Source organism: Chaetodon trifascialis, chromosome 22, assembly GCF_039877785.1.
Source record: "Chaetodon trifascialis isolate fChaTrf1 chromosome 22, fChaTrf1.hap1, whole genome shotgun sequence".
NCBI lineage: Eukaryota > Metazoa > Chordata > Actinopteri > Chaetodontiformes > Chaetodontidae > Chaetodon > Chaetodon trifascialis.
Genome location: NC_092077.1, coordinates 18,984,514 through 19,011,161, shown reverse-complemented (window position 1 = coordinate 19,011,161; position 26,648 = coordinate 18,984,514). Strand labels below are relative to the sequence as shown.

Sequence of the window (26,648 nt, the reverse complement as noted above, 5' to 3'; positions counted from 1 at the left end):
AAAACAAACTTCAAGGTTCCTCGTTTTGAAGGCTTTCTTATTAAAAACATGTTAAAAACTTCTTCATACAGCTTGGACTTTACACAATACGTGGACAATTTCACATGAATAACCTGTGTGAACTGAAACCACTGCAGAGGAGACCGGCTGCCGCCTGTGTTCAAAGCTTGGAGGGTTAAAGTCAGCAGATTTTAATGGAAGCTGGTGGAAATTAGACTTTTGGTTTCGGTGGAGACGGCACCACCACATAAAGTCCTCTTTCCTGACGGCAACATGCACGAAATATTCCAGGTTTTGCTTTGCTTTACATGCAGCCGTGCACGCTCTGATTAGAGTCTCCTTCTTTGTATTCAAACACCTGTTGATATCCACGTCTGATGGAGCTTAACAGCAGGTGTGTTTCTCCTTCCTTTTCCTTCGTGCATCCGTCTCTGCAGCTGCCCTGCAAACTGTGAACAGGCACGTGTACAGACGCATGTTCTGAACGTGCAGAACACATTAAGGATAATTAGGGAAATATTAGTGTGCATGTAAACGCAGTCACTAGAGCAAATTTCACTCGTAGCTCGAAAGTGAATTTGTCAATATTGCCGGATGCTTTTCAGCCCAAACTGATTTTCCACCATTTTCAATTAAATTCCTCCTTTTCAGCAAATTACATCCAATCTTGACCAAATTTGGAATGAATCAGGTTCAGTTATTCCACAAAGATAACCTCTGAAATCTTTTTGGAGTAACTGAAAGTGTATTCGTGACACTGCAGCTACATTTAGAGGAGCGGACGTGTGATGTCGTTTCCTTGTCAGCTCGTGCTACAGCAGCACGATAAATGAGAGTAAAACATATCATATTATGAACTCAAATGCGACCATGCAGAAGTGGGAAGATTTCTAAGGTCAGATTTGCAGAAACTGGTCATTGTCCTCAGAGAGAGAACAGAGCTGAAGCTTTTTGATGATAAAGACTAACACTGGGAGGCCAAAGGAGAAATGACTTGACACTATTCAGAGAGCTGAAGTAGAGCCAGTGTGAACAGAGAAAACTCGAAACATCTTCCTGACAAGAAGCACTGGAGTTCGAGGGAAAAGATATCTGGAGGCAACCGATTTTCTCCACAGTGGTCTCATTTTTCTGAGCTCGCAGATCTTTAATTAATGTGAGAAGCTGCGTATAAGAGCCGTACGTCACGATCACATGGAGATGAAAACACACGGACGGAGAGGAAGAGGAGAGCTGCTCGCTTTGTTCCTTTCAGGAAATGTTCGCAAAAGCAGGTGAACTGAGGAGCTGCTGCATTCAAAGACCATCCAAAAAAAGCAGACGTGTACAGAAAGGCGAGAGCACAATCAGAGGAGACTTTTTAAGCTCACAAACAATCCGTCTCAGACGTTCGCTCATATTTCCAGTGACTCCTCCTCGAGCACAGCCGCCTTTCAAATCGTCAGCCGTGTTCGTCAAAACACACACAACCTCAACACGGTGGACGCAAACGCACACACAGGTACACCTGGACGCACGCCGATGAAGAAATGTGTGCCACACATGAGCTGCTGTGTCAGTAGTGGTGGGTGGGATGGTGCACAAAGCTCACAACCGTGTTCTGTTTCCAGACAGAAAAACAAAGATTTGATCTATTAATTTACCCTTGATCTCATCAAAGCGATGCCAACAAAGCAGGATTGCAGCTGAATGTATGAAGAAACGGTGCGATAAAAGGGAGCATTATGTCGGCACTTGGTGCAAAACAAAAACGCCGGCCTGTCTCCATGCAGACTGTCTATATTTATCAAACTGCCGTGACATTTTCAGTCCCATTGACACATGCAGTATGGCGCCACTCATTCACACCGAGTAGCTCAACCTGAGTGTGTACTATTCAAGGTTGGACTGACATTCAGAGTCAGAGAGAGAGAGAGAGAGAGAGGCTGGAATAAGAGAAGAGAAGGTGAAAAGTATGGAGAGAATGAGGGAGGAGAGGAAGAGAGACGAGACACGAGCGGCCATTCAGTGCGAAACGGCTCGGTGGAGGCAGGAAGTGGGATGGAAGCGGCGCAAGTGTTAACGTGACGGAGGAAGAAGAGGAGGAGAGGGGTGGGCGGGTGGGGGGGCTTTTCATATTCATGCTCTGTTGGGAGTGCGCTCCAAAAGAGACAGCAAAACCACGGCCGCTGGAGCGAGGCCGAGCCGACATGAAAGGGGAGAATGATGGAGCAGAAACAGGGAGCTTGTCAAAAGGAGGGCAGCAGCGAAAGATGAGGGCAACGAGAAGGAACACAAGGAGAGGAGGAGAGGGTGAGCTGAGGGGGAAGAGAAGGAAGGGGAGCATCTGAAGGTGGCCATTTTTAACCTGAGCCGAGTTCAGACATCAACCTGTAGCTTTTACCCCCCCACCCCACCCCCCCCAGCCATGAACAGAGACAAAACACACACAAACAAAACCCGTCCGCCGGGAAACAACACATCTACTGTCCTGAACTTCCTGCGTGAAGCTCTGCGGCACAAACAAAGAAACCACCACGGAGAAAACACACAATCTGCACCCGACGCACACACTGAAGCACAAAACACACATACATGCACACGCGCACACGTATACAGTGCGTGTATCACGGGATGGTCACATGGTGAGGAGGTGAGGCGTTCACAGACAGGAGGACGCAGGGTGGCAGCATCAACAACACAGCATGGAGTCTCTGCTAAGATGGAGGTCTGGAGGGCGGAGACGGTGGATACACACACCATGGCAACGTGCCGGAGAGACGGCCAACGACACGGACGGAGATCTGGACAATGGAGATGTGTCGGCAACGATGATTGGCTGATGGTTTCAGTGATGGCTGTGAAGTGCCGGGATCATGGGGCGACAACAGTGGTAATGGTAACGGTGCAGAGCGGAGGACGTAGGCAGGCGTTGGGCCCCCCCCCGGCGTCGGACCCCCCCGACCTGAGTGGCTGCGGTGTTACCTGGGCTGGCCAACGCTCCCAGGGAGGCGGCGTTGGAGGACAGGGGGTTTGCGGTGGAGGGACTGGCAGAGTTTTGGGCCGCCGCTGCCGCCGCCGCTAAAGTGGCCAGGTTCTGCAACTGCAGAGCACTCATACCTGGAGAGAGGAGCCAGAGAGGGTGGTGTCAAACCTGGGGAGCGAGGCTGAGGCGTGGCTGGGTCGCCCGGCCGGACCAGAGGACAGTACTGAACACGAGTGAGCCGCCCGGGGTCCGGAGGTGAAGAGCGTGGATGTTCTGCACCCTCACGCTTTGAGCTCCAGACGGCTTGAACGTAGCTTGAAGAGTCCGTTGGCGTGTGAAGGCAAACACTACAGCAGCTGATTCCGCTAATGAGTCCCACATGTGCTCAAATCAGTAAAAGCAGCTGCTGTGGTGTTTAGGTTTGGTGCATTTCTCTGAGGCAGGAATAATCTCAATGAGTCAGTTAAACCTATGTTTTTCTGTCTAAACGGGACGGAGGAAAGCTCAGCGGAGAAGGCTCCGAACACTCCGGCAGGACCTTTCTGTTCCAGTTATCTCGGCTCTTTTTGCCAATTATTTCGCTTTGCTCAGCTACGCTGTGCTTTGTAGAAACTAAAGTCTAAGTGGTCTTTAAAAATCACGATCAGAGCCTGACTGATATGTGACTTTCGAGGCCGATGTTGAAATCGAAGAGGATTAAAAAAAGTGCCTTTTTGACATCCGTTGAAAAGGACGAAAAATTAGCCTTTTAGGCTAAATCTGGCTAATTTATGGCTATTTCTTTTCTGATCATCAATGAACACGCGATAGATCAATAGATACTTTTTACATAACCAATCTTCTTTCATCTCCTTTTACCCTTTTTTTTTGTAATGTTGGGATGTTTCACTGTTTAAGCTTTTCTACAAAAAACCTGGAAAAGATGTCGGTAAAATCCGAACATCTGTAACATAACCAACACGTCCTGATTGCCAATAACTGATTGCCAATAACTCCCAAAACGGCATACATGACCGTTGGAGAGTACTTGCGACAGGTGTCCTGGACCTCCGTCGTCACACAGCTGACGTACGTGACGTAACGTTAAGCTAAAATAAAAGACGTCCATCCGTTTGCTTCCTCTATGCTTTCTTGCTCTTTATACTACATCACCTGACCTGTTGTGATTACTGCGACCACTAGAGGTCGCCATGTAACAATTAACGTAAATATGGGTTGCAATAGCCTGCAGGCGAATATTACACAAACAGAACAAATGGGCTGTTTATGGAGCCATAAGTTGCTAACATTAATATCTGTAATGAGCAGACGTCGCCTCCGGTCGCTATCAGTCAGACTCTAATCACAACAGCACATGATGGAGCCTCTTAGCTGTTCACTGAATATGAGACTCTGTCCCGTCCAGCGGTCATACTGTCGTTCAGGACACCTGCGGTCCGAGCTCGCCTCACCGTTAATCTGCTCGCTGGCGTTAGCATACAGGCCTAAGCATAACTAATGACTACATGCCAACACCCGAATGATGGTGCAGCGAAGGCTATAAAACACCTTCTGTGAGTACAGCTCCACCTTTCACCTCACTCCATGTGTGTGTGTGTGTGTGTGTGTGTGTGTGTGTGTGAGTGTGTGTGTGTGGACATGACGAGGCGTCAGAGCAAAACCTCACAAAGCAAACAGTCATCAAAGGTGTTCTTACCAACGGAGGAGCTTCCTGGGACTCATGAGCATGTTAGAGTTCAGGTTAAAGGGTGGACACTGTCAATGCGAGGTGTATGCGTCGTATATACAGTCTGATGTATATACAGCACCATGGAAATACACACACCCTCACACACACACACACACACACTCAGATAGACACACACGAACAAGACACTATGAGGAAGATCCATCTCGTTTGTGGCGAATGGTTTGAGGTTGTAACATCCAAACAGAGATATTCTTCACCCAGACAACAAAACTGAACGCAGCCAATGACAACAGATGGCTGGATTCATCACTGGGATTCACAGTTCTGATTGGTTAATTAAATATAGAAGGAAAAAAAAGCCACTGCCAGTTTCTAAACGCTGTCGTGACGAGCCGCCGCAGCGGGAAAACAGAGTTGAATGACCGTTCGACTCATCTGGGCTCACTTACGAGCGCACCGAGGCCAAAACCGATCTGGTTTCCTGTGACACATCCACAGCTGAAGCGGATTTTGATTCCTGCGCACGGCGGGAATAAAACAGCCGCCGCCGTCATTCTTTCCATCACGTTTCCGTGAATGCTCGCTCGGCTCTCGTGTGGCGGAAAACGCACCTCGTGAGGAAGACGCGAGGCCGCTCCGCCGCCGCCGCTTCGCTCGGGCTCAACGCCACAGAGCGGCGAAGGCTGCTTATTAGAGTTCAATGGTGGCACTTTATTAGAATATAAAGGAGATTTTTATTTTATTCTCCCTCGGTGGGTTTGGAAAAGGGCTGAGAGGATGAGTTTGACCTCAGACGCTCAGGCTGACCCACGAAACCACCTCAGTGTGTTTGCCATGTAAATAAACACTGTAGTCATCGCAGATTTCCTGTGTTGTATCCACTTCCTTCACTTTACCTTGACTGCACTCTTCTCTCCTTTTTCCTTTCTTTACCTCTTTTTTTATCTCTTCCTTCCTGCTTCATTCGCTTTCCTTTCATCTCCTTCATGGGCTTTTCCCTTTTCTTTGCTCCATTCTCTTTTCCCAATTTCCTACTCCCTGATTCTTCACTTTCTTCTTCCTTTCCCACATTTCCTCTCCTTTCCATTGTTACTATTCTCCCTTTTATTTCCCTTTTCCTTCCATTGCTTTCCTTTCTTCCCTTGCTCTACCTTTTCTTTTGCCTTTCTTATTTCCACTTCCTTGTATTTATTCTGGTTTCTCTTCCTTGCTTCCTATCACTTATTTACCACTTGTAATTTTCAGTCTTTATTTCCTTTCCTTTCATCTTCCATTTCCTCATTTCCTTTTCTTTGCCTTCCTGCCTTCTTTCTCTTTCTTCACTTCCTCCTTTCCATTTTCCCATACCTTAACTGCCTTTTCCCTCTTCTTTTTCCATCCCCCCTCCACATTTCCCCCATGCCCTTTTACCCCCTCGCCTTTCCTTCCCTTTTCATTTCCCTTTTTCCTCCCTTATGTCTTCCTCCCACCTTTTCCTTACCTCCATCTCTCTTTCTTTTTCCAGTCCCTTTCTTTTCTTCAAAGACCACTCCACAGCAGCTCTCTCTCTCTCTCTCTACCACTTCCTTTCCCTCAAAGCAGCTCTACACCAATTCTTCCTTGCATCTGTCAAAGGTTATCTCTCTCATTGAACATACATTTTTAAGACAGTTAAGAGGAGCGAAGGAGGAGGCGGGAGATAAAAATAACTGGGTTAGAGGGGAATAAAGCAGAGCTCTGAGAGAAAGAGGAAGACGGCAAAGAGAGAGAGACAGTATGAGACAAATACAATCTACTTCCCACATCAGAGTCGGAGTATCCGGGCTGTGCAGATGGTACATGAGTGTGTGAGCGACTGTGAGTACATATGTGTGTGAGGATGCGTGTGTGTGTGTGTGTGTGTGTGTGTGTGTGTGTGTGTGTGTGTGTGTGTGTGTGTGTGTGCTCCATCCAGCCTGTATGGCAGAGCCGGGCTGCACCAGGCTGGCGTTGGCTGCGTCTAATTGAATGCTCATTGGTGTAATTGAAGCCTCTCAGCTCTGCAGCTCCTCGTGTTAAAGACTGGGACCAGATGTCATTCAGCTGTGTCACATCTCCTGCCAATCACTAATGCTCGCTCGCTCTCCCTCTCTCTCTCCAACACAGATGGAGGACCAACAGATCTCCAGATTCAGACACCGTTACTCACCCTTGGTTCCAAATCCCAGAGCCTATTTATCCGTGCGAGTGCGTGTTTGTGAGGAAATGTGTGTTTGAGCTCGACAGCAGAGCGAGCAGAAATTCAAATCAGCCACAGGGAAACTGCAAAGCATTGAAACTCGAGGGAACGCGACGGAAAGCCGCAGGATACAAGACGAGGCTCGCCACTTTAAAAACTCCCATCACACCCGGAGCCGCCGTTGTTTCTTTATCCCGCTTTCCCCGCGTCAGCTGACTAAACAGAGAACAATTAAGAGCTGACACCTCACTGAGAAACTCACAGAAGGATAGAAGAGGAAGAAGAGACGGAGGGCAGAACAGAGAGTGTGAAGGCTGGAGGGAGGCGTAAAGGTGAGATTGAACGGGGCGGGAGGTGCGAGAGCGTCCACAAAAAGAGGCTTAAAATAAAAAGAGGAGGAGGAGGAGAGGACTTTAATGGAAAGAGAGGAGCTGGAGATGATGAGGAGCGAGTATCCACGGGTCCCTCAAAGTCTTAAATAACCTAAATTTAAGTCCCTAAAAATTATATTTCTTTAAGACAGAGATTTTATCTTGTTCAACATTTAATAGGAGGCTTCTTGGTTCGCTCAAGGCTTAGATTAATACAGAACTGGGTTAATACAATATGCATTTTTTATTGCATCAGCCTCACTTCAGAGAATCGGACTGTCCCCTGCCACTTTATTTCCTATTTCCTTGTGTCCTTTTTCCTTATTCAACCCACTTAGAGTTTGGAAACTTCCACTGGCTGCCTTCACTGCAACACAGGCTGATTTTATTAGCTGTGTTTCTTCACTTTCTGCTGCAAATTGGCCTTAAACTCGAGTCTCATTGCTATAAAGGGCTTAAATTAGCCTTGAACCTGCAGATACTCTTAAAAGGAAATATGGAGGTGCAGATGACAGATCACAGAGGCCCTCCACAGGAAGAGAGCAGTAGATGGCGCCAGCCTGCAGAGCAAGATATCCACCAAAGGAGCCCACTTTAAACAATTTTCTCCACTCCCTTTTCTTTTTCTTCCCTCCTTTCTGTGATTCATCCATCCCTGCAAAGCCACGGTGCTACTGTTACACGCCCAGGGCACAACTCTTGTCTGGCCTCATTAAAAGATCAAGACAATTCTTAGCAACAGTTAATAAATCTTCAGGGCAAAGATCTCTCTTTACTCCGCCACGCGAGTTCATCTGTTATGCTCTTTGGTCCTCTTTTAGAAGTCTGTGAAAAAAATAACAGAGAGGCGCAACAAAGAGTGCGTAGCTGTCGTACATGGTGGTTTCAGGGGAGTTTATCAACTGATTTTTGACTCACCGGCCATCTGCTGGATCCCGCTGAAGGCTCCGAGGTTACCGGAGGAGGTTGCCTGCTGAAGCAACTGATGGCAAGAGAGACAGAAAGAGGAGGCGAGACGAGGCAGAGAGAGGAGGAGAGGGAGAAACACAGTGAGCGGCGTGGAAACCGAAAGCTTAACACACGTCTCTACAACGCTACGCTGAGGAGCTAAACTCATAATGAGCGGGTTAGCAATGCGGTTTTTGCCTCAGTGCTCGATGAGTAAATGAGCTGCTAATATAGTTTGATCTCTCCTCTAAGCAAACACTGTTTGTATTCCAGCACGATTCTTCCAGACAAGTTGAGCATGAAAGCTCTAATCTAGCCGACTAATTAGATTCCTAAACAAAAGTGGAATACTGATGCTGTCAAAAACTCATCCTTCAAAGACTCGAATTAACAGCAAATTAACATCTTGTTTCTATTGTGTGTGTGATTATTTTTCTTCCAGAATAGAGCTTAATCTTTTCAAAAGACTGAGAGAGAGACTGAAAGAGCAGAAAAATCTGGGATCCGAAGTCACAAAACACTTTTTATCTCCCCCCCCCCCCCAAAAAATAGATCAATATCCAGTGGGGGGGGGGGGGGGGGGTCTGAGCTCTGCGGCCCGTCTTTGAGGAGACAGGTGCTAACTGCACTTAGGATCAAACAAACTGAGAATCGGATCCCAGACTTTTCAGATGTGGATTTTAAGGGGAGTTCAGGTTGTTAATTTAGAAACTGGAGAGCGAGGAGTCAAAGGTTAGTGGCCAGACTTCACAGGAGGCCCCCCGAGCATGAGGAGCGCAGGGACGAAGGGAGAAAATGAGGTTTCTGAATCCTGCTTAAAACAAAAAAACGGCGAAGGAATCAACCGACGAGGGTCTCAGACGCTGTGCAGCCGAGCCTCTGCTGCAGGAGTCCTCAAATTGGGGCTCAGAGGACTCCCGGGGGGGTTCCACGCCGTCCCCAGCGGCTGTTTTTGCTTAATCCCACCAAAAGTCATAAGAATGTGGCACAATTAGCGAAAACATCGGAACGACTGCTGCTTCCATCCTCACTGTGCTGCTTTTAGCTTCACGATAACACACGTTTCCTGTTTATCTAACGCATTTTTAAACGATTGACTTCGTAAATCCACTAAATTTGCAGACACAGTCGTAGACGAGTCCTAGAAATGATGCTTATACACAACGTGATGGTTTGCAAAGTATATATTTGGATATTTGGAAATGTGCACTCTTTTTTCAGTCCGTAAAGTGCTTCGCTCTGAAAGGGAAGGACAGCAGAGATGTTTGCATCCCTCACGCTGTCAGATTTTAGGCCACAAAATCACTTTGGCCAAGTTACGGAAAGATTGTGGGTTTGGTTAAATACTGAAAAAGCAAACACTCGTCCGAGTGTTTGAGACTTTGGGGTTCATGAAAAAAACATTTACTCTCTGTGGTGATAAAAGAATGGAATCCAGATGACACGATATTTATCCAAAGAGGGATTCACTGCTGCAAATTAGTGGTTCAACCCCGACAAAAAAGCCTGGACGCTGTGTGTTTAATGTCAGAGCTCGTCAGCTTCATTGCTTTCTGTAAATATCTGCTTATTCTGAATCTGATGCAGCAACACGTTTCGTACGTAAAGCTGAATTCAATATAGCTATTTTAAGGCTGATTATTACTTTGACTCCTTGAACGCGTCTTTGTTTTGAGGATTTGATGCTTTAGTTGAGAGAATTTTCCTCGTAAATCAGAGTGAAACAGGAAGCGAGCCTGTGCGTTTTCCTGCTGTAGAATTTTGGAGATTCGGAACAGATTCAACATCATCCAGAGACCTCATTTCCTCACGACGCTACAATCCCAGAAGGAGGAAGGAGGAGAGGAGCAGCGAAAGGAGGAGTTACAGAGCAAAAGGGAAGGATGGAGGAGGAGACAGGAGGCCAGCGAGAGTATTTTGGGATTTTTCAAGTTGGGTGTTTTCGACTGGGGCACTGACTGCGGCGGCGTTGGCCATGGGGCTGCAGTAAGGGGTGGAGGAGGTGATGGTGGAGGTGGGCGACGCGGCGGCTCTCCTTACAGCCAGATACTGCGGGGTGAGGCCGCCCAGGCCCGTCAGGCTCCCCCAGGTGGTCGCACTGTTGAGCTGCTGCATCTGCTGCGCCAGCTGCTGCTGCAGACGCCGCTGCTCCTTGTCCTTCTGCGTGTCGGCGAACTTCACCACGATGGGAGACGAGCAGCCCTGCGGGGGAGGAAGAGGAGCAGAGGAGGGAGATGGAAAGGAGGAAGAGATGAAAGGAGAGGAGAGAAGAAGAAAGGAGGATGAGGAGAAGATGGGAAGAAAACAGAAATGGAGAATTCAGGAAAAAGGTGTGAAGAGGAAAAAGAAGATGAGAGGATATCAAAAGAGGAAGATGAAGAACAGGAAAGTTGAGCAGGAGGAAAAGAGAGGAGAGAAGAAGTGAAGATAAGAGGAGAAATGGGAGAAGGAGGTGAAGAGGAGACAAAGATAACAAAAGGAATCAGGCCTGTGTGAAACACATGATCGCAGGTAGAAAACACACTTTAACATAAACATGATAAACACGCTGAACACAGTGTAATAAAGGCAAGAAAATTAAGGTTTTATGAGGGAGGGGAAAAGGACACACACACACACACACACACACACACACACACACACACACACACACACACACACACCTGGAAGGACTCACACAACACCAGTGAACACACAGTCCTGTATTAACAAACTTTACATCAGCACAGAGAGCAAAGAAAAAAACCTATTCTCAATTAAAAACGCCTTATAAAATTATCCTTCACACACACACACACACACTCAGTGACACACACACATGCACACACACACAGTCGCACAGGAAACTTGACTCTAAAGCCAGTGGGCTTTCTTCTTCCCCCCATAAGGGCTCAGTTATCTCTGAGTCCAGAACGGTTTCACCAGAAACAGATTTCCCGAGTTCTCCAACTATTTCATCATCTCACATGAAGAGAGACTTGATGTGTGTGTTAGTGTGTGTGTGTGTGTGTGTGTGTGTGTGTGTGTGTGTGTGTAGCGGAGAGAGAGAGAGAGAGAGAGAAAGAGAGGTTGATTGGGACGACCAGAAAGAGAGGTTGAGAGGGCAAGAGGGAGATTTAGAGATGTGGACAATCAGAAGAAGTGTGTCTAATTGTCTTCCTCAGAGCGGCAGCGTGTGTGTGTGTGTGTGTGTGTGTGTGTGAGATGAATGACACACACACTCATGAGAACATTAAAAAAAAACACAACGCTCCTGATGAAGGTTGCAGCGACGGCTGAAACACAGCGAAGCTGAAGCGAGTCATAATCTATCACACCACACCACTGCTCGCACAGCGCAATCAAAGCCTGACTGGGGGCAAATCCGCTGGAAACAAAGGCAATCTGCCACGGGAGGATAAAAACCTTTTGATTGAAACATTTAGTTTGAGGCACGATCCGCGCTCGGCGGGGGAGCGGAGGGATCGGGCTACTTTGCAGACGGCGCGGCGCGCAGTCAGAGCTGAGACGCATGTCGGCGTGTGGGTGAACGGAGGCGCCACGGCGAAGGCGAAGGCGAAGGCGACGGCGACGGCGACGGCGCAGGTGTGACAAAAGTAAAACGAAGCGTTTCCTTCTGCACGTACAACTCAATCAGTGCAGTTATGTAAGTTTCAAACGGCTTCTCAGAAACTCTGTTATCACGTTAGCACACTTCCCAGCATGCACTGCACTTGAATTCAAGCCTTCTTTCTTCTAGTTTGAAGGACTTTTATGGTGGAGGTTCGTTTGTGTGCCTTTCCTGTATGTAAGGCTGCAGCTAATCATCATTTTCATTACATTTTTGATCAGTTAAAGGCTCAAAAACTGCGGAAAATGTTGTCAAATTTCTTGTTTTCTGCTCGCAAGTCTAAACCACGCTAATTTAAAGTCACATAAATCAGAGAAAAGCAGCATTGTGACGTTTGAGAAGCTTGATGAAGGAGCTTTTTAAGCGTGCTGGAGTCCAAAATCCCATTTGTCCACCAGCCTGTTGTCCCGCTCTGACAGCCTTCATCGTCATGGTCACGCTGTGAAACATTCGCAGTGTGGTTCAGTTTATCAAAAGGTTAAATAAGCATAGTTACGTACGTACAGTTACACACACAGGGCCTTCAGAGCGTTGGGTGTTTCTTTTTAAGCTAACGGGCTTTTGGTCCATTTTTGGACATTTTTCGGACAATCAGAGGACAAAACGTGGCACCAAATAATCTTCAAAGATTCGATTTGAGATTAGAAAAGTCTTTTTCATTAAAACAAATGAAGCACGGCATCATGGGAAGCGTAGTGCTAAAAGTCACTGTTTTCAGACACAGGAGGCGATAAAATCCGTGCCGTTCATTTGTTTGACTTCAGCCTACCTGCACGTTGCAGTGTGTAGCGCTGCAGCGTGGACTCGCTGCGCTCAGACATCAGCAGGCTGAATTGTGTGAAGCTTCTTTTCCTCATGAAGCGTCCTTGAACGTTGCTGCTCGCGGTCCAAACAGCATCTCTGAGTTTATCAAGGCAACTTGAAAATAATAATATGCGGCACAGCTGGAGAGATAGTCAATATGTCTGCACATAAAGCGGGAAAACTGAGCCGCCTTTGACATCAGAGCCAATCTGACTTCACTTAATGTCTCATTTTAAGGCGGTCTATCAAATCAAACACCTTTTTTTTACAGCACACCTGTCTATGTGTGTGTTTCCACGCGTGTGACCAGACTTTATCAGCCGAATGAACGTGTCTCCTGTCTGACGGCGGCTCGGCCGTATTTACTCCGTCTCTCTGCCGTCATTTTCCCTCTTTATTCTGACCGCCGACAGATAAAGGAGAGGAGACGACGGGAGAATTGCATTCGGAGGGAGAGTGTCAGTCTGGGGCCGCGGCGCCGCAGTCGATTCCCCCTGAGACGGGAGCTCCCCATCCCTCTCTGCTAAATATCTCATTACTCCAGCTGACACCCAGCGAGCGCCGGGAAATGCGGTCCAGAATGAGAGTCCTGCCCTGGGACAGGGGCCGAGGGCCAGGGGCCTCGACGCTCGCCGCCGCTGGTTCTCCCTGAAAGCTGGGCTGCGCTTAAAGCTCCCTCTGATTGGTCGGCTGCGAACACGTGGAGGCGGCTAATGCCATCTGTTCGCTCAAAGAAACAAACCATCATTGATTTTACCGTAGGGGGATGTTTAATAATTCATCATAGATTAGTGACAGCTTGAACTTTCATATATCAAACGCTGTGTGACTGCAGTGCAAATCAGCCACGAGCGAGACGAAACAACGCCGCTGCCCAGTGAAAAGCACGTATTTCCAAATTAGGTCACATCGTAAAGTTATAATGCTAAAGAATTTCATCCAATTAAACTGCATCCATCCATTAAAGCATCAACTTCCTGTGACAACCTCTCTACACGGTAGCTTTCCTTGTTAGTGGCGGGGTCCGCCATCCCTTTGCTGGATTAAAGCGCCTTCATAAACAGATTTTAACTGAACCTCACAGAGATCGGCCGTACTGCCGTGTGTTGCTGGATTAAATTGCAGCTAACGCTAACGCAACACTTTGCTTTTGACAGTTTTAAAGAACGCAGGGAGTATTTTTACTGAGTATAACTCAGTATAACAGGCGAGGGAGGAAGAATCAGAAGAAATCCATTCGATCAGCTCGCTTTTCTAAACTTATCCACAGCCACAGTCAAGGAAGCGTCCCGGCATGTTATTACCACACTTGAAGCCCTTTTTTTTTTTTTTTCCATTTCCATATTTGACCATCTAATGGTTATAGGTATTTGCTGCTGATGGCTGTCAGTGAAAACGCTGCCGCTGGGCGCAATTACACCTCATGTTGTGTTCAACTAAATCTGCAAACCATCTGATTTGTTGTGAATTGGCCACTTTTGAACACAAGCAGCAGGGGGCGGCGTGATGACTTTACTTCTCTATGGGCGCCAAAATATTTCATGGGACCCTTGGAGACTGTTAAAGCCTGAAAGTGCGGCGCATTTATTAATATCAGACGGCTAACGCTATGGAGAATGAGAATGCTAATTTGGAGGCGTGAAAGAGGAGCCGCCGCTTTGTCTTAAATGGTCTCTGATTTGAAATATTTGGACAATAACGGGTCATTAACTCAACGCTGGAGGTTCAGCATCGATTTGTTTTTCCGTCTATTTCAGGAGGCAGATTTTCAGCTGAAGACAGTCTCCCATGTTGCACAGCTTTCACATCTTAAGAAAATAAAGTGCCTGAAGTCTCGCAGGAACCTTTCTCACGAGGAGACGTTTCTGCAGGGAAAACACTCCTTTCTGTTATTTTTGTCTGTTTCTCACAATGTTTGACAAATCTGCCGCGCTTGGATGTTTATCCTCGCGACACACATCCTGAACTTTGGCTCATCGAAGGCGCCGGATGCAATGTTTTCATCACCTGGCAGGTATTGATTATCCCTTCCTTTAAAATCCTCCAATCGCAGACTGTAAGGACACGTGATTGGCAGGTGGGCTCTATGTAGGCTGAAGGCGTGACAGTCGAGACGTGACGCTGCAGACGAGGCAATAAGCACCTGGTGTAATTATGGTACTCAAATTGATAATTATGTAATTACAGCACATGGATCGTGGAGAACATACAGGCTGAGGTTTGACCTCGTCTCACCGTCCACAAACCAAGAAGTCCAACTTTTGTCTGTGACAGAAGTTACTTGTGATCGACTTAACCAGGAGTTCGCTCGAGCTCCCTGAAGCCGACGCTCTGAGACAACCGTGAAGACGGCTTTACACATCACTTCCCATCTCAAAATGCCGGGACACACGCACGCAAACTGAACTCATAAGCTCCGGTCCGTTTACCTTGAAAATCAATCTCTCGTAGCTTTCAGGAGAGTTTATGCGCTCTGAAGCTTCTCCATTTCATTTATTTACCCGTCACATAGCCTTTAAATGTCAAACCATATGATCTCCAGCTGCTAATAGAGAGGCGGCTCGGTTAATTACTGGAGTTTGTGCGCTGAGGCTGACTTCTTTGAGCACGTTGCTTTAATGTGGAGTCCCAAAAACACGGTCCATGCAAACACCTTGCCCCCCAGGGGTTCACAAAGTGGATCCAAACCCGCCATGTTTACATCTGAACCCTCCTCGTTACCCATAACTCAACTTTTCCCAACACATATTGATTTAGTTTCAACACAGTTTGAGGTCTTCTCAGCTGATTTCTGCTTTGTCTCATTTTAAAAGTTCTATCCAAATTGTGAAGCGCTTTGCTGCTGTGCTTTAAATGTACTCAATAAATTAATTACCTCGCCTCAAAGTTGAAAAGAAAGAACAGACCGAGCACGACTCAGACGATCTGATGTGACAGAAAAACTCATGTTCCTTCGACAAGTTCTTTCATTTAAGTCAAAATGATTAATACGGATGGAGGATGGAGCGAGGTTCACCACTTTGTGAACACATGATTGGATGAAGGAGATTACTGCATTTACACAGTGTTCAACAGTACAACAACCCTGAAACTGTCAACTCTTCTAGAGAGCGTTGATTCAACCTTAAGCTCATTTTGGAGGTGGTAGCTTGTGCGGCTGAAACCTTTTACACAAGCTAAAGCTTAAAAATGACCATAAAGTTGAAACAACGCCTCCTAAAACCAAAAAGTGAACTCTATAACTTCAGTGAAAGACTGTAAAAGTGGCAGCTGAGGGTATAAACCAGTGTTTTGTTCGTTGCTGGTGAGAAACTGGCTCCTGGTGTTTAATAATCGTCCGCCCTCATGTGGCGCCTCGTGCACCATCGGCCTCTGATTAATCTGATCTAATATTTTCTTTCCACTGTCGGCCTCTCTGCATCTGTCTCCCCTCTTTGCCACGGCTGACAGATGTGTTTGTCCGCTCTTTAAACACTCGCCGCTCTCGCGTTCCCTCACGCTCTACTTAAGCTCTCGTCTGCGTGCGCCTGAACGCTTGTGCATTCGCGACGGGGCCGCGTGCAGCGGCGAGGGCGGGATAAAGCGCAAGCGGGCCTCCAGTGTCACGTGGGACAAAGAGAAAGGCGGGAACCGGAATCGGAGTTGATGGTGTGATGCAAAAGGGGGGAGCTGAGCGCCAAATGAGCGTTTCTAAAGGCGAGTAATGTAAAGCACAAATCGACACAAATGCAGCACAGTGACGCGAGCCCGCTCCTCTGCTCGTGTGTCTTTGGAGGTTCGACGGTGAATTACCTGCCTCGCTCATATCCACTTTCATTACGGCCTGACATTCAGCGAGCACGCGTGTTTGCGTGTGACGTGTGTGTGTGTGTGTGCGTGCGAGCGTGTACCTGAATGTCACGGCGTAATGAGAATGGATATGACAGTGACAGGGCCATCAACGGACGGACGGCCTGGGCTGCCTCCCTCTTTCCTGCTGACATGTGGGGTGCGTACGTGCCACACACACACACACGCACACACACACACACACGCGCACACACACACACACACACACATAATCTTGCTCTATCTAAGACAGTGGGGTGCAATAGAGCCAAGACAATAACCAAACTCTATTTACCAGACCTCATTCCCTCATACGGACCCGAAGTAATTACTTTTAAATTGCAAAACTGAGGAACATTAACAAACGGTTGCGGCAATTTAGGTCCGCCTGGGGCTAGACAGCTTGTTTTCAAATGGAAATGAAGGTATTTTGCCATTGTCCACTGCAATATCGTTGTGTTATGGTTTAAGGCTTTTTTCTGCGCGCCTGATAAAAGCAAGGGACACTGGCAGTGTTTACCAGGCCCATTGTGGCAGACGAATGCTCAGAGCGAGGATAATTCTAGCTTAATGCTAATGCTGTCGGAGGAGAGTGTCACTCCCTCTGCTCAGAAGACAGACATGCTGCTGCTGCTGCTGCTGCTGCTCGCCAACATAAATCAACACAGACACTTCACTGATATTCGCAGTGGGACAACACAAACAGAAAATCCACACGCACACACAGACGGAGGGAGGAGCATGCGTTTTCCCCATGTCAGGGTCACAGCACATCAATGGCAGCCATGATTATCATGATCAGCTCTAATGAGGGGGCTACGGGGGTGAACGCCACTCGTCTTTTTTTCTTTAACACAGCCTGTTATTACCACTTTTTGTCTCTCTCTCTCTGACTCGCACATGTACACGCACTCACGCCGGTCTTATACCATGTAATTCTCTCCCAATCACAGCCCTGTCATCCTGCCCCGCCACCGGCCTGACAGTGTCGACAAGGGCGCCCAAAAAACACAAAGGAGCCGTGCCCATTACGGCGCCGCCGGGGTCGCCGTGCAGCTGATGAGGTCTGTGACACCACCTACCCGCCGCCGCTGCTGTGTCAGAGGTGCTGCTTTTTTTTGTCACACTTTTGAGACTTTGCCAAAGTTTGTCCTCGTTGGGAGGACGGCGAGCGAGCGAGAGAGAGGCCGTCTCAGAAAGCCGTTAACGGCGCTGGCTTCTCTTTAGTATTTGATCTGTTAGCCGTTAGCTTGTCAGATTAATGCTACGCTCGCCGGGCTTTGCCTCTTGCGGCACAAGATGCTAATTTCTCTCTTTACTGTACTACAGCAGAGGGATGCACCCCCCCAGAGCCCCTTTATGTCTTACCAGGACTTTGTTGAGTTGACACTTAATGTTATATGTTTTTACTTAATGTTGTAATTCTACCGCTGCTTCCTCTTTCTCTCTGTCCTTCGTTCTCATTATCAAGGGTTAGGGTTAGATTTCAAACCCCTTTGAGTTAAATTTGCACCAATTTTAAGCAGTTAAAAAGTGACAAGACTGACATGCCTGAGGAAGGTTGAGGTTTTATTATGTTTATGTATTAAATATGTTGTGTTGTGCTAAACTAAACTGCTCTTAACGGAAAGCAAGATGCTAATTTAATCCGTCTATTTAAGTGAGACTTTACATTCGGGTGACAGCGCTCACATCCTGCTGGAAGTGTGACGAAAACGCTGCCTCGCTCAACCCAGAGAGTGGTAAGAGTGACTTCTGCAGAGGTGACTCAGATGTTCAAACATATGAAACTGGGAGACATTAACAGAGACAGAAAGAGGAAGAGAGAGATGCAGAAAGGGCAAGAGTACAGTACCTCCATAGTCTGAGACTGGTGCATGGCTTTGATTGCATTCTGTGCCATAGCTCTGGTGGAAAACGTGACAAACGCACATCCTGTAGGGAGGGGAGAGGAGGAGAGGAGGGAGGGATGGTGGGACAGTGGAAGGGAGGAGGGGGAGGGCAGAAGGGCAGGAGGAGGAGGAGGAGGAGGGAAGACAAGAAAGAACAAAAACAAGACAAAAGGGTTGGACACGTCGTTGTTATAAAAAAACCCAAACAGAGATTGATACAGAGAACAGCTCACAGGCGGACAACAGTTCTCAGTCGCTGTGGAAACAACAGCCGAAAACGAGCACAGTGTCATGACAAGAACAACCCGCCCCGCCCCGCCCCGCCCCACCCGACCCCGTCCCGCCACCCCGCAGGACATCTGAGACAACCACAGTCGCCGTCGGGGCTCAGGATTGGCTGCTGTCTTCCTGCCTCCCTCCTCCTCCTCCTCCTCCTCTTCCTCGTCTCTTTCTGTCACTGTCTCTTATTTTTCCCTCTCGCTCCTACACACTGACCGAATTAGTCACACCTGAATTCAACCGCTCTCCTCTCTCACAATCCAACAATGTAAATCAGTCCAAATTTGCATGAAAGCGATTTGAATTCATTTGGGCCTGTATTGTGCGTCTGATTGGGCGCCCTCTTTCTCTCTTTGTCAAACTGGGAAGAGATGTGGCGGCGGCGGCGGTGGGGCGGGGTGAGCCGGGACGAAATATCCGCCGGGGCTCGAGAAGACGGGAATCAGATAGAAAATCACATTAATTCAATCCACAGAGAGACGAGGAGGAGATGAGAGGAGGTGTGGTCGACCCCCCTCTGTGACTGACGCTGATTTTAGCCAATCAAGATCATCGCAGCCAGGGGCGGATTTAGGGGAGTTTGTTATTGGTTGTTTGCAGGTAGGGGGTGATGCAAGGTTGTGTTTGTCTGGCTGCTTAGGGAGTGATTAGAGGAGATAATGTGAGAAGTGCTTCAACAACCCCCTGGACTAATAATATGCTAACAAACTCACCAAGCCATGTTAGCGCAGCCAGGCCTGAACTGATTACACACATGCTCTCACACACACACACGCACACACACACACGGTCAGGTTCGGCTGGCTGACTCGCGGCTTGGCAATAGGGGGAAACACTAATAGCCTGGGTCATCAGATAGACTCTGCCTGGCTGCGTGGATGGGATGAAGGGGCAGAGGGGGGGAAGGAAATGGTGAGGATGGAGAATGCCACAGAGAGAGAGGAAGGACAGATGCTTTGAGGAATAGATGCGATCATTGTCCTCTTCCACCTCTATCAAAAGCCCGCTGCTGCTGTGATAGAACGAGGCCGAGAGTGACGGATGGTCAGTTTTCCTCCTGCTTTCATCCGCCGCACACATTTCAGAGCGAGGCTTTCCCTCAGAACACAGAGCGTGTCCTTGTGGAGGCCACGAGTAATACTACAATCACGTCTTTTGGCCGCTTTTATAGATAACCTCGCCGCGCGCATCGAACAAAGTTTAATGTGCCAGGCGCTCTGCAGTAGACTGCTAATAGTGCTAAAACACTTAAAACCACCCTACAGATGGTGGAAGGAGCACATCAGTGTGTCAGCACTGCAAAGCCTCTTGGGAAGGAGGCTGAGGTGAATGGTTGGGTGAACAAAGCGCCGACTTTGGTTCCCGCCTCTGTCCAAAAGTGGACGATGGATTCTTCTAACCATCACCACAATGTGAATCTAATTTTGTGTTTATTCAACGCTGGATTCTGTGGATCATGACCACCTCTCTCTGACTGTAATAAAGTAGATTTATTTGCCTAAACGTATCCAGAATCAAGCCAGAAAAGCTGTTACGAACTACAGTTATTTGTAATGGTTTGGGACGACAGATCAGGAAACGCTCAATGGTTCATTCTGAAAGCTGCTCAAACTGGGAAGGTGTGGAAAAAACACCCCAAAACCTCACAATATGTCTCAGTTTCCAATTTTATTGCAGCAAAAAAGACTTGTCGCACATTAGTCTTAGAGATAAACTTGGAAACTGAGGTGAGAGTATTGAGAGTTTCAAGGTTTTGTCGGCTAAATCAGCTCCCAACAAGCATTTACTAGCTGGCGATGCAGAGTTAAAGCTATCCTGTGGTGTTTCTGACCACTCGTACCACAATGGAGCAGTTTTATTGTGAGTTTTGTTTGTCCAGCCAACGGTTTAACTCTAGTCCACTGATGAAACAATGCAGGTTTCAGATTTTAAAGAAAAACCTGCTTTGCAAATGGTTCATGAGGAAGGAAATGCAACAGGCACCTTTAAGTACAAAAAGGTTAAAGACGCAGGAAGAAGCATCTGATTTTTTACTTTGCCATCGCAGGTTTTTAACAGGTATTCAGGCCAATGTCTGCGGTAACTGCTTTCAGCTGCACGGACCTCCTGTATGAAAGAGATTTGACCTCCTTTTTCAGTTTTTACATCTTTCCCAACTTTCATATAACTCTGGCTTACCATTACAGAGGCAAGGCGGTAATAAAAGAGACTCAAAGTTATCAGATTCTGCGGTCTGACCTAGCAAACATCCTGATGTGTCCTCCACAGCTGCTGTGCTAGCTGCTCGTACTGTAGATAGGACATTGGAAAAAGGGGTCATTTTTTTCGACTGATTCAGGGGACTATCTATTTTAGACGGGCCACAATCTGTCATTTAACTTCTCAGTTTGTAGGGAGGTTGCCCCATCCACTGCAGAGGAGCGCTGCCCCAGAACTGGATCAGTTCTGGAGGGGGCTTCCATTTGGGTTAGCCCTCCAGACTGGCTTATAAAGCCGGTCATTACAGCGTCATTGGTTGTCATCTGATGGAAACTCCTGGGTTGGTCTCCAGTTGGCAGAACCCCCCCACACACACACAAAACCTTGATTCTGCAACACTGATTCATGGGTGTCAGAGCTGTTGATGAAAAAAACTTGAAGCCACGCTTTCTGGCCGGTTGCGTGTCTTATTTTTCACGGCGGAGAGATGGGACGTGGCTTGAGCGCTAAAAATACCTCACGGGCCGCATTCTGTCGTCAGAGGAGAACCAAACAGTCCTTTAATGAAAGTAGGGTAGCTCCCAAGGCCCAGCCATCCACTGGTGGTGTGATCCATATTTTATTAATAGCGGGATAGCAGAGCGCTCTTCTGATTGATACCGTGGTTTAATAGGAGCTCAGCAGTGCAGCTAGGTGGGACCAAGGACCTCTGGGACTCGCCGGCACACTGAAATCCTTAAAGACCTATTTATTTCCAACCTGGTTAGGCTTCTCTATTTACCAGCCTGACCCGAGCTGGACTACCAGCCTTTCCTCTTTGACTTGCGTCAGCTGCTAAGTGGTTTATATCAGTTCCACGGAAACGAGAATCTGGCCATCGCATTTGAAATATTCATGAGGACAAAAGAGAGGAGCTGAAAAGGGATGGAAGAAGGAATTGGTGAAGGGAGGGAAGGAGGCCGACGTGGGATGTCTGGGAAAAAGAGGACAAATTGATGCAAGAGAGGATTCTAGGACAGCCAGGGTGAGTAGACGGGGAGGGTGGTGCTGTTTGAAGAAGCAAAGGAGCATGGGAGTTTGAGTAGTTTAGTTTGAGGCAAAGATTGCTGCTAGATAGAGACAACCTTGAGGAGAGAGAGAGAGAAGACACATTGAGAAAATAAGACTTGAGTCAACGATAAAACATCCATAACGCCCGACAAGCACAGAAAAAAATGACCAACAGATCTACATTGAACCTGCGTGACGATGACAATGACAGCTCGAGCGACAGGAGGAGGAGGAGGAGGAGGAGGAGGAGGAGGAGGAGGAGGAATAGGAGGACAGAGGGTGTCAAAAGCCCCTCCATCTCCTCAGCACATAGAAACCACAAAGGGGAGAGGGAGGGGGGAGGTAAGGAGTATTGGGGGGATAGCAGAAATGAGGGGGGTGGGCAGGTGTGTCAGAGGGGAGGAATAGTTGATGATGGAAGGGGTCCCTGCGTTACTACAGGAGCTATTCATGGAGGTACAAAAGCTGGGACAGGATTGATGGTTTTGACCTGATGATCCTCTGAAATGATGATTTGGAGCGCTTGTTTTGCTTTGTTTAGAGTACATTACGTGGCCTCAATGTACGGCAAGTTCACCAAAAACACGCCATGAATTCATCAGGTGGGCCGTTCGCCTTCGCCTGGTGTAGACGCAGCACAGACTCGTCTATAAATCAAGAGGTTCTGCCTCATTTGGAGTCATGATTAACTGACTCTGGATCAGCTTCCTGCCAAGTCTCAGAGCTCTTCTTTGAGAAGTTGACGGAGAGGAAGGATCGCTATGCATTTCCTGTGTTTTCAGGGCTGGAATTCAAGCCACGATACTGCCGATTGATTTGTGTCTGTAACAACAGCACCGTCTGGTCCGGTTCAGATTCCTTCCGCTTATTTCTGAACAGAAGATTTCTTATGTAAATAAAAAATGTCGCCAATTTTTAGACAAGGTCTCGCATCGGCTGCATTTAACACCTTCTGTTAAACGAATAAAAGGTGAGGTAACCGTAGCAAACCCCGTGCGTCAAGCAGATTTTCAAATCATGGACGCTTTGTGTTTGTCTTTTCCAGACCGAGGAAGGAGACGGCTGCTATAAGTCGGCTTTGAAATTGTGAAATATAACCAACCTATTATATCCCCTAAATGCAACAAGCAGCAGCAGCAGCAGCAGCAGCAGCAGCAGCACATCAGCTGATCTGGACAGCTGGTTTCAAAATGCCCTCAGCCTCACGGTGGAAGTATCAAAGAGCTTAGGACTGGCTTACGGCGAGGCTAAACTGGAACGGCAGGGAAGGTGGAGGATATCAATGGAGGTTAGGAGGTCAGAGGAGGGGGTGGGGAGGGGGTGATCTGAGGCTGAGGCTGAGAGAGCAAGAGGGGGAGAAAAAAGAGAAAGAGAGGCAAAAGAGATATATAGAGCGAAAAGGAGAAGCATGTATTCACAGTGGCCTCAAGATGTCGCTCCAGTTCATTTGTATTCACGTCTCAACGAAACCTTGAAGGAAGTCTTAACCATTTTCAAGAAGCAGCTGGTTGAAAACAGGATCTGATATAATGTCTGGAGCAGAATGAAACACAAAAGCTCAGTTTCACTGTTCAGGTCAACCCAGAGCCTCCGATTCACCGAGAAACCTTTCAAAGCCTCAAATACGAGGCAGCACAAGGATGTTTGCTTTGAAAGGATTGTTTGGACCCTCAGTCTCTGCTACAGGCAACACTGGGTCACAGCACCCGGTCATTCTGCAGGGATTCTGAGCTACAATATGCAGGAAAGAAGAGCACAAATGGCATCGTTTAATGCCCTGACACTAAATAAACTGATGAACCCCGGACAGAAGAGTCACCAGCTTTAAACCTTTCTCTGCAATTTCTCTATTCTGTGGCAAACAGGAAAGACATCGCCATATGTAGGGCACAGGGGACTGAAATGAGTATCTACCGCAACAATTGTACATTTGATCATGTGGACCACATCGCAGTAGCAGCTAAAGGTCTTCACGGGTCGACCTGAACCCAACGACCCAAGACCTGACCAAGGACAGCAATCAGGTCGAGCCAGTTTCTACCGCCGTCTGTTTAACGTTTACTCAGAAATAGTGTGTGTGTTGTAACTTTTGGGTTCAGCCATGAATTTTTGGACAAGTGAGGAGCTACCATGCAACATTTTTTGGGCTTTCTCCTGAAGAATATGATGACTTCTACGACTTTTCACTGGAAAGTGTAGACACGGGGAAGCAAAAGAGGCCTGATGTTCAGTTTCATTTCACACTCTTTCTACTAGCTGGGAAGGACGAAGACAGAGCTGCTGTCCCATGAGCATGAATGGTTTGAGGTCTTCATACATCTTTATACATACGACAAGCTATGATTGGTCAGGGTCCAACACGAAGTCCGAAATGCATGATTTAATGACTCTATAGTCCTAATCTGCTGACCATCAAGAGGAAAAATATTGCCTTGTCTGATTGCAACTTCTAAAGATAATTTCAGGTAAATAGTGTGTTTTTTGAAAAGAAGCAGGACAATTTAAACCCACTGTCTCCTGAAGTTTAAGTCCTGCTGCAGGAAGACACTAATCACCACAGTTTACAGTAAACAGCGTCTCCCTGTGACATTGACAGCTCAGGGAAAACTTCCAGTAAGAGGCAGCGAACAGAAAAACATGCAAATGAGCTGCTGATTATGCAAAATACTTTGATGTAAGTAAAACAGGCAATAAATGGTTAAATTAGAGGTTTTAAAGTCATTTTTTAAACCGTTTTTAAAGTAATGACAGTAAACAGAGAAAGTCAGAGTTTTTGGGGGATAGATTTATGCTAAAACTATTATTTTAATGCAAAAAGTTCTTAATATTCTCAGACACAGACCAGCTTCAACCAGCCGACTCTTACACGCAGCGACTCGGAAAGACTTCCTGCAGGATTTGAGTCCAGACACGACGAACAACAGCCGCTGGAGGCCGCTCTGGAGATAATATTCACGTGTTGAGCGTTTGGTGTGGGTGGAAGTGAGTCGGAGAGACACACACCTCTGCTCAGTCCATCGGGCCCTCTGAGGATCCGGCACTCCTCGATCTGTCCGAACGCAGAGAACATGACCCGGATGTCGTTCTCGTTGCACTTCTTCGACACCATGCCGATGAACAGCTTCCTGTCTTCCACCGCTGCACAGCCAAGAGGAAGGACAGGACATGAGTAAAACAGAATGAGATCATAAATGAGATTCATAAGTGATGCATTCAGTTGCTTTCATGCTGAGAAGAATCACTATTTATCCTTTTATACGTCGGTTTCTTCTCTGCTTATTAAAAAAAGAAGATATAATGTGTTAATCATCTTGAGCCTCAGAGGTGCTGATAGGTGGATTTTAATACCTCTGCAGAGAGCCATGCTAGCTGTTTCCCTCTGTTTCCAGCCTTTGTGCTAAGCTACGCTAGTATCAGTAGTATCATCTTGTATCTTGAGGATACGTGCAGTCGTCAATGCACCGAGCACATCAAGCGAGACGGGAAGTCAGACACAGGAACAGTGTAGAGAATCTGGTAAATTTTCAAAATAAAACACCTGGTGCAGACTCCTGATCATATATCAACAATAAAGGCAATTAAAGAAGACAAAAAAGGAAACCATTACGCTACGAGGCTACTTATCCATGGCAGAAGGACAAATATTCAGGAAAAATGGCCAAATCAGCAAAATCTGAGCACATTAACAAAATAAGGCCGGCAAAACACTTTATTTCTGAAACTCTCAGCAAGAAAGCCAATAGAGGGATTTACTAAAACAGTGAATTATTCCTTTAACTGCACTGTTTCTGAAACATATCAAAATGACAAAAAACTGCAAAAACAGTGATGGAGAAACAAAGATTGGTCAGAACAAAGAGAATGAATGAGAAAGAAAAAAAGAGATGAAACAAAAACAGGAAAATTCAGAAATGTGGAAAAATAGAACGAGACAGAACAAAACACCGATCAAAAGAAACAGACAAAGAAAAAGAAGAGAAGGAAAAAAGAGAGTGGGAGAGAGATGAACACAGACAGAGTTCATGTATTTCATCATGCCATCTGCGAGGCTCTGATCAATGTCTCATTATCACTTCAACACCGACTGCTCGCTGAGACGCTCCGGCTTGTCCTCTCTCACCCTCTTCCTCCCTCCACCTCTCCTCCTCTTCCTCCTCTATCCCCCGTCTTCCTCCCTCATGGATTCCTCTCCCGCTCCCGCGCTGACACAATCCCTCCTCCTGCGGTGCAAAGTCGAGGAACGCGAGCAGGTCGGCGCTGAGGAAGTCGGGCCGAGTTTCGGAGCGAGCGAGGTCGGAGCGTGACTTCGCCATCGCTTGCAGAAACAATGTGTGTGTGTTTATGTGTTCCCACCACATTCAATGTAATGCTAATCCAATTCATTTTTAATGAGGAAACTGTCAGCTCTTACCGCGAGGCGAAAGAGATAAGCGGTCTGTTGCACTCTGGGAAATCAATAGCGCACTTGTTTATTTTGCTGTTTGAATTGTTTGTGTGTTTAAAAAACAAACCGTCGGGATACGCTGCCAAGATAAGTGTTGTTTCAAAAAGCTTTAACTCCTTTGTACACAGCGTGCGAGTGTGTGTGTGTGTGTGTGTGTGTGCGCATCACTCCAGAGGAAGATTACCACAAGTCTAACAGCAATGTAATTAATTTACTCTGCGTCGATAGGAAAGAAAGAGAGCAGATATCGTCACAATTGACTGTTTCTGTTTTTCGGACGAGGCGTGCAGGCAGGCGGGCGGGTGATAAGGCTCGTAAAGCCGGCTCTGGGATGATCTGGAGTCAGCTGCATTCTGGGATAAATTGGCAGG

At 47.2% G+C, this 26,648-nt stretch overlaps 1 protein-coding gene across 50 annotated transcripts in view; it reads right to left on the bottom strand.

Annotated features, from left to right (window-relative positions):
- LOC139350434 (CUGBP Elav-like family member 2) overlaps positions 1-26,648 on the bottom strand; it is a 182,012-nt gene that overhangs the window by 14,780 nt on the left and 140,584 nt on the right. For 18 of the 50 annotated variants that reach the window (XM_070991837.1, XM_070991841.1, XM_070991843.1 and 15 more), the window contains 4 exons: positions 24,837-24,971; positions 18,269-18,348; positions 10,212-10,373; positions 8,142-8,205 (listed from right to left, as the gene is read on the bottom strand). In XM_070991837.1, coding sequence (XP_070847938.1) covers positions 8,142-8,205; positions 10,212-10,373; positions 18,269-18,348; positions 24,837-24,971 — 441 coding nt within the window. Of the gene's footprint in view, positions 1-2,964; positions 3,100-8,141; positions 8,206-10,130; positions 10,374-18,268; positions 18,349-24,836; positions 24,972-26,648 lie in introns of all 50 variants that reach the window. The other 32 variants (XM_070991820.1, XM_070991825.1, XM_070991826.1 and 29 more) reach the window with 3 other exon arrangements.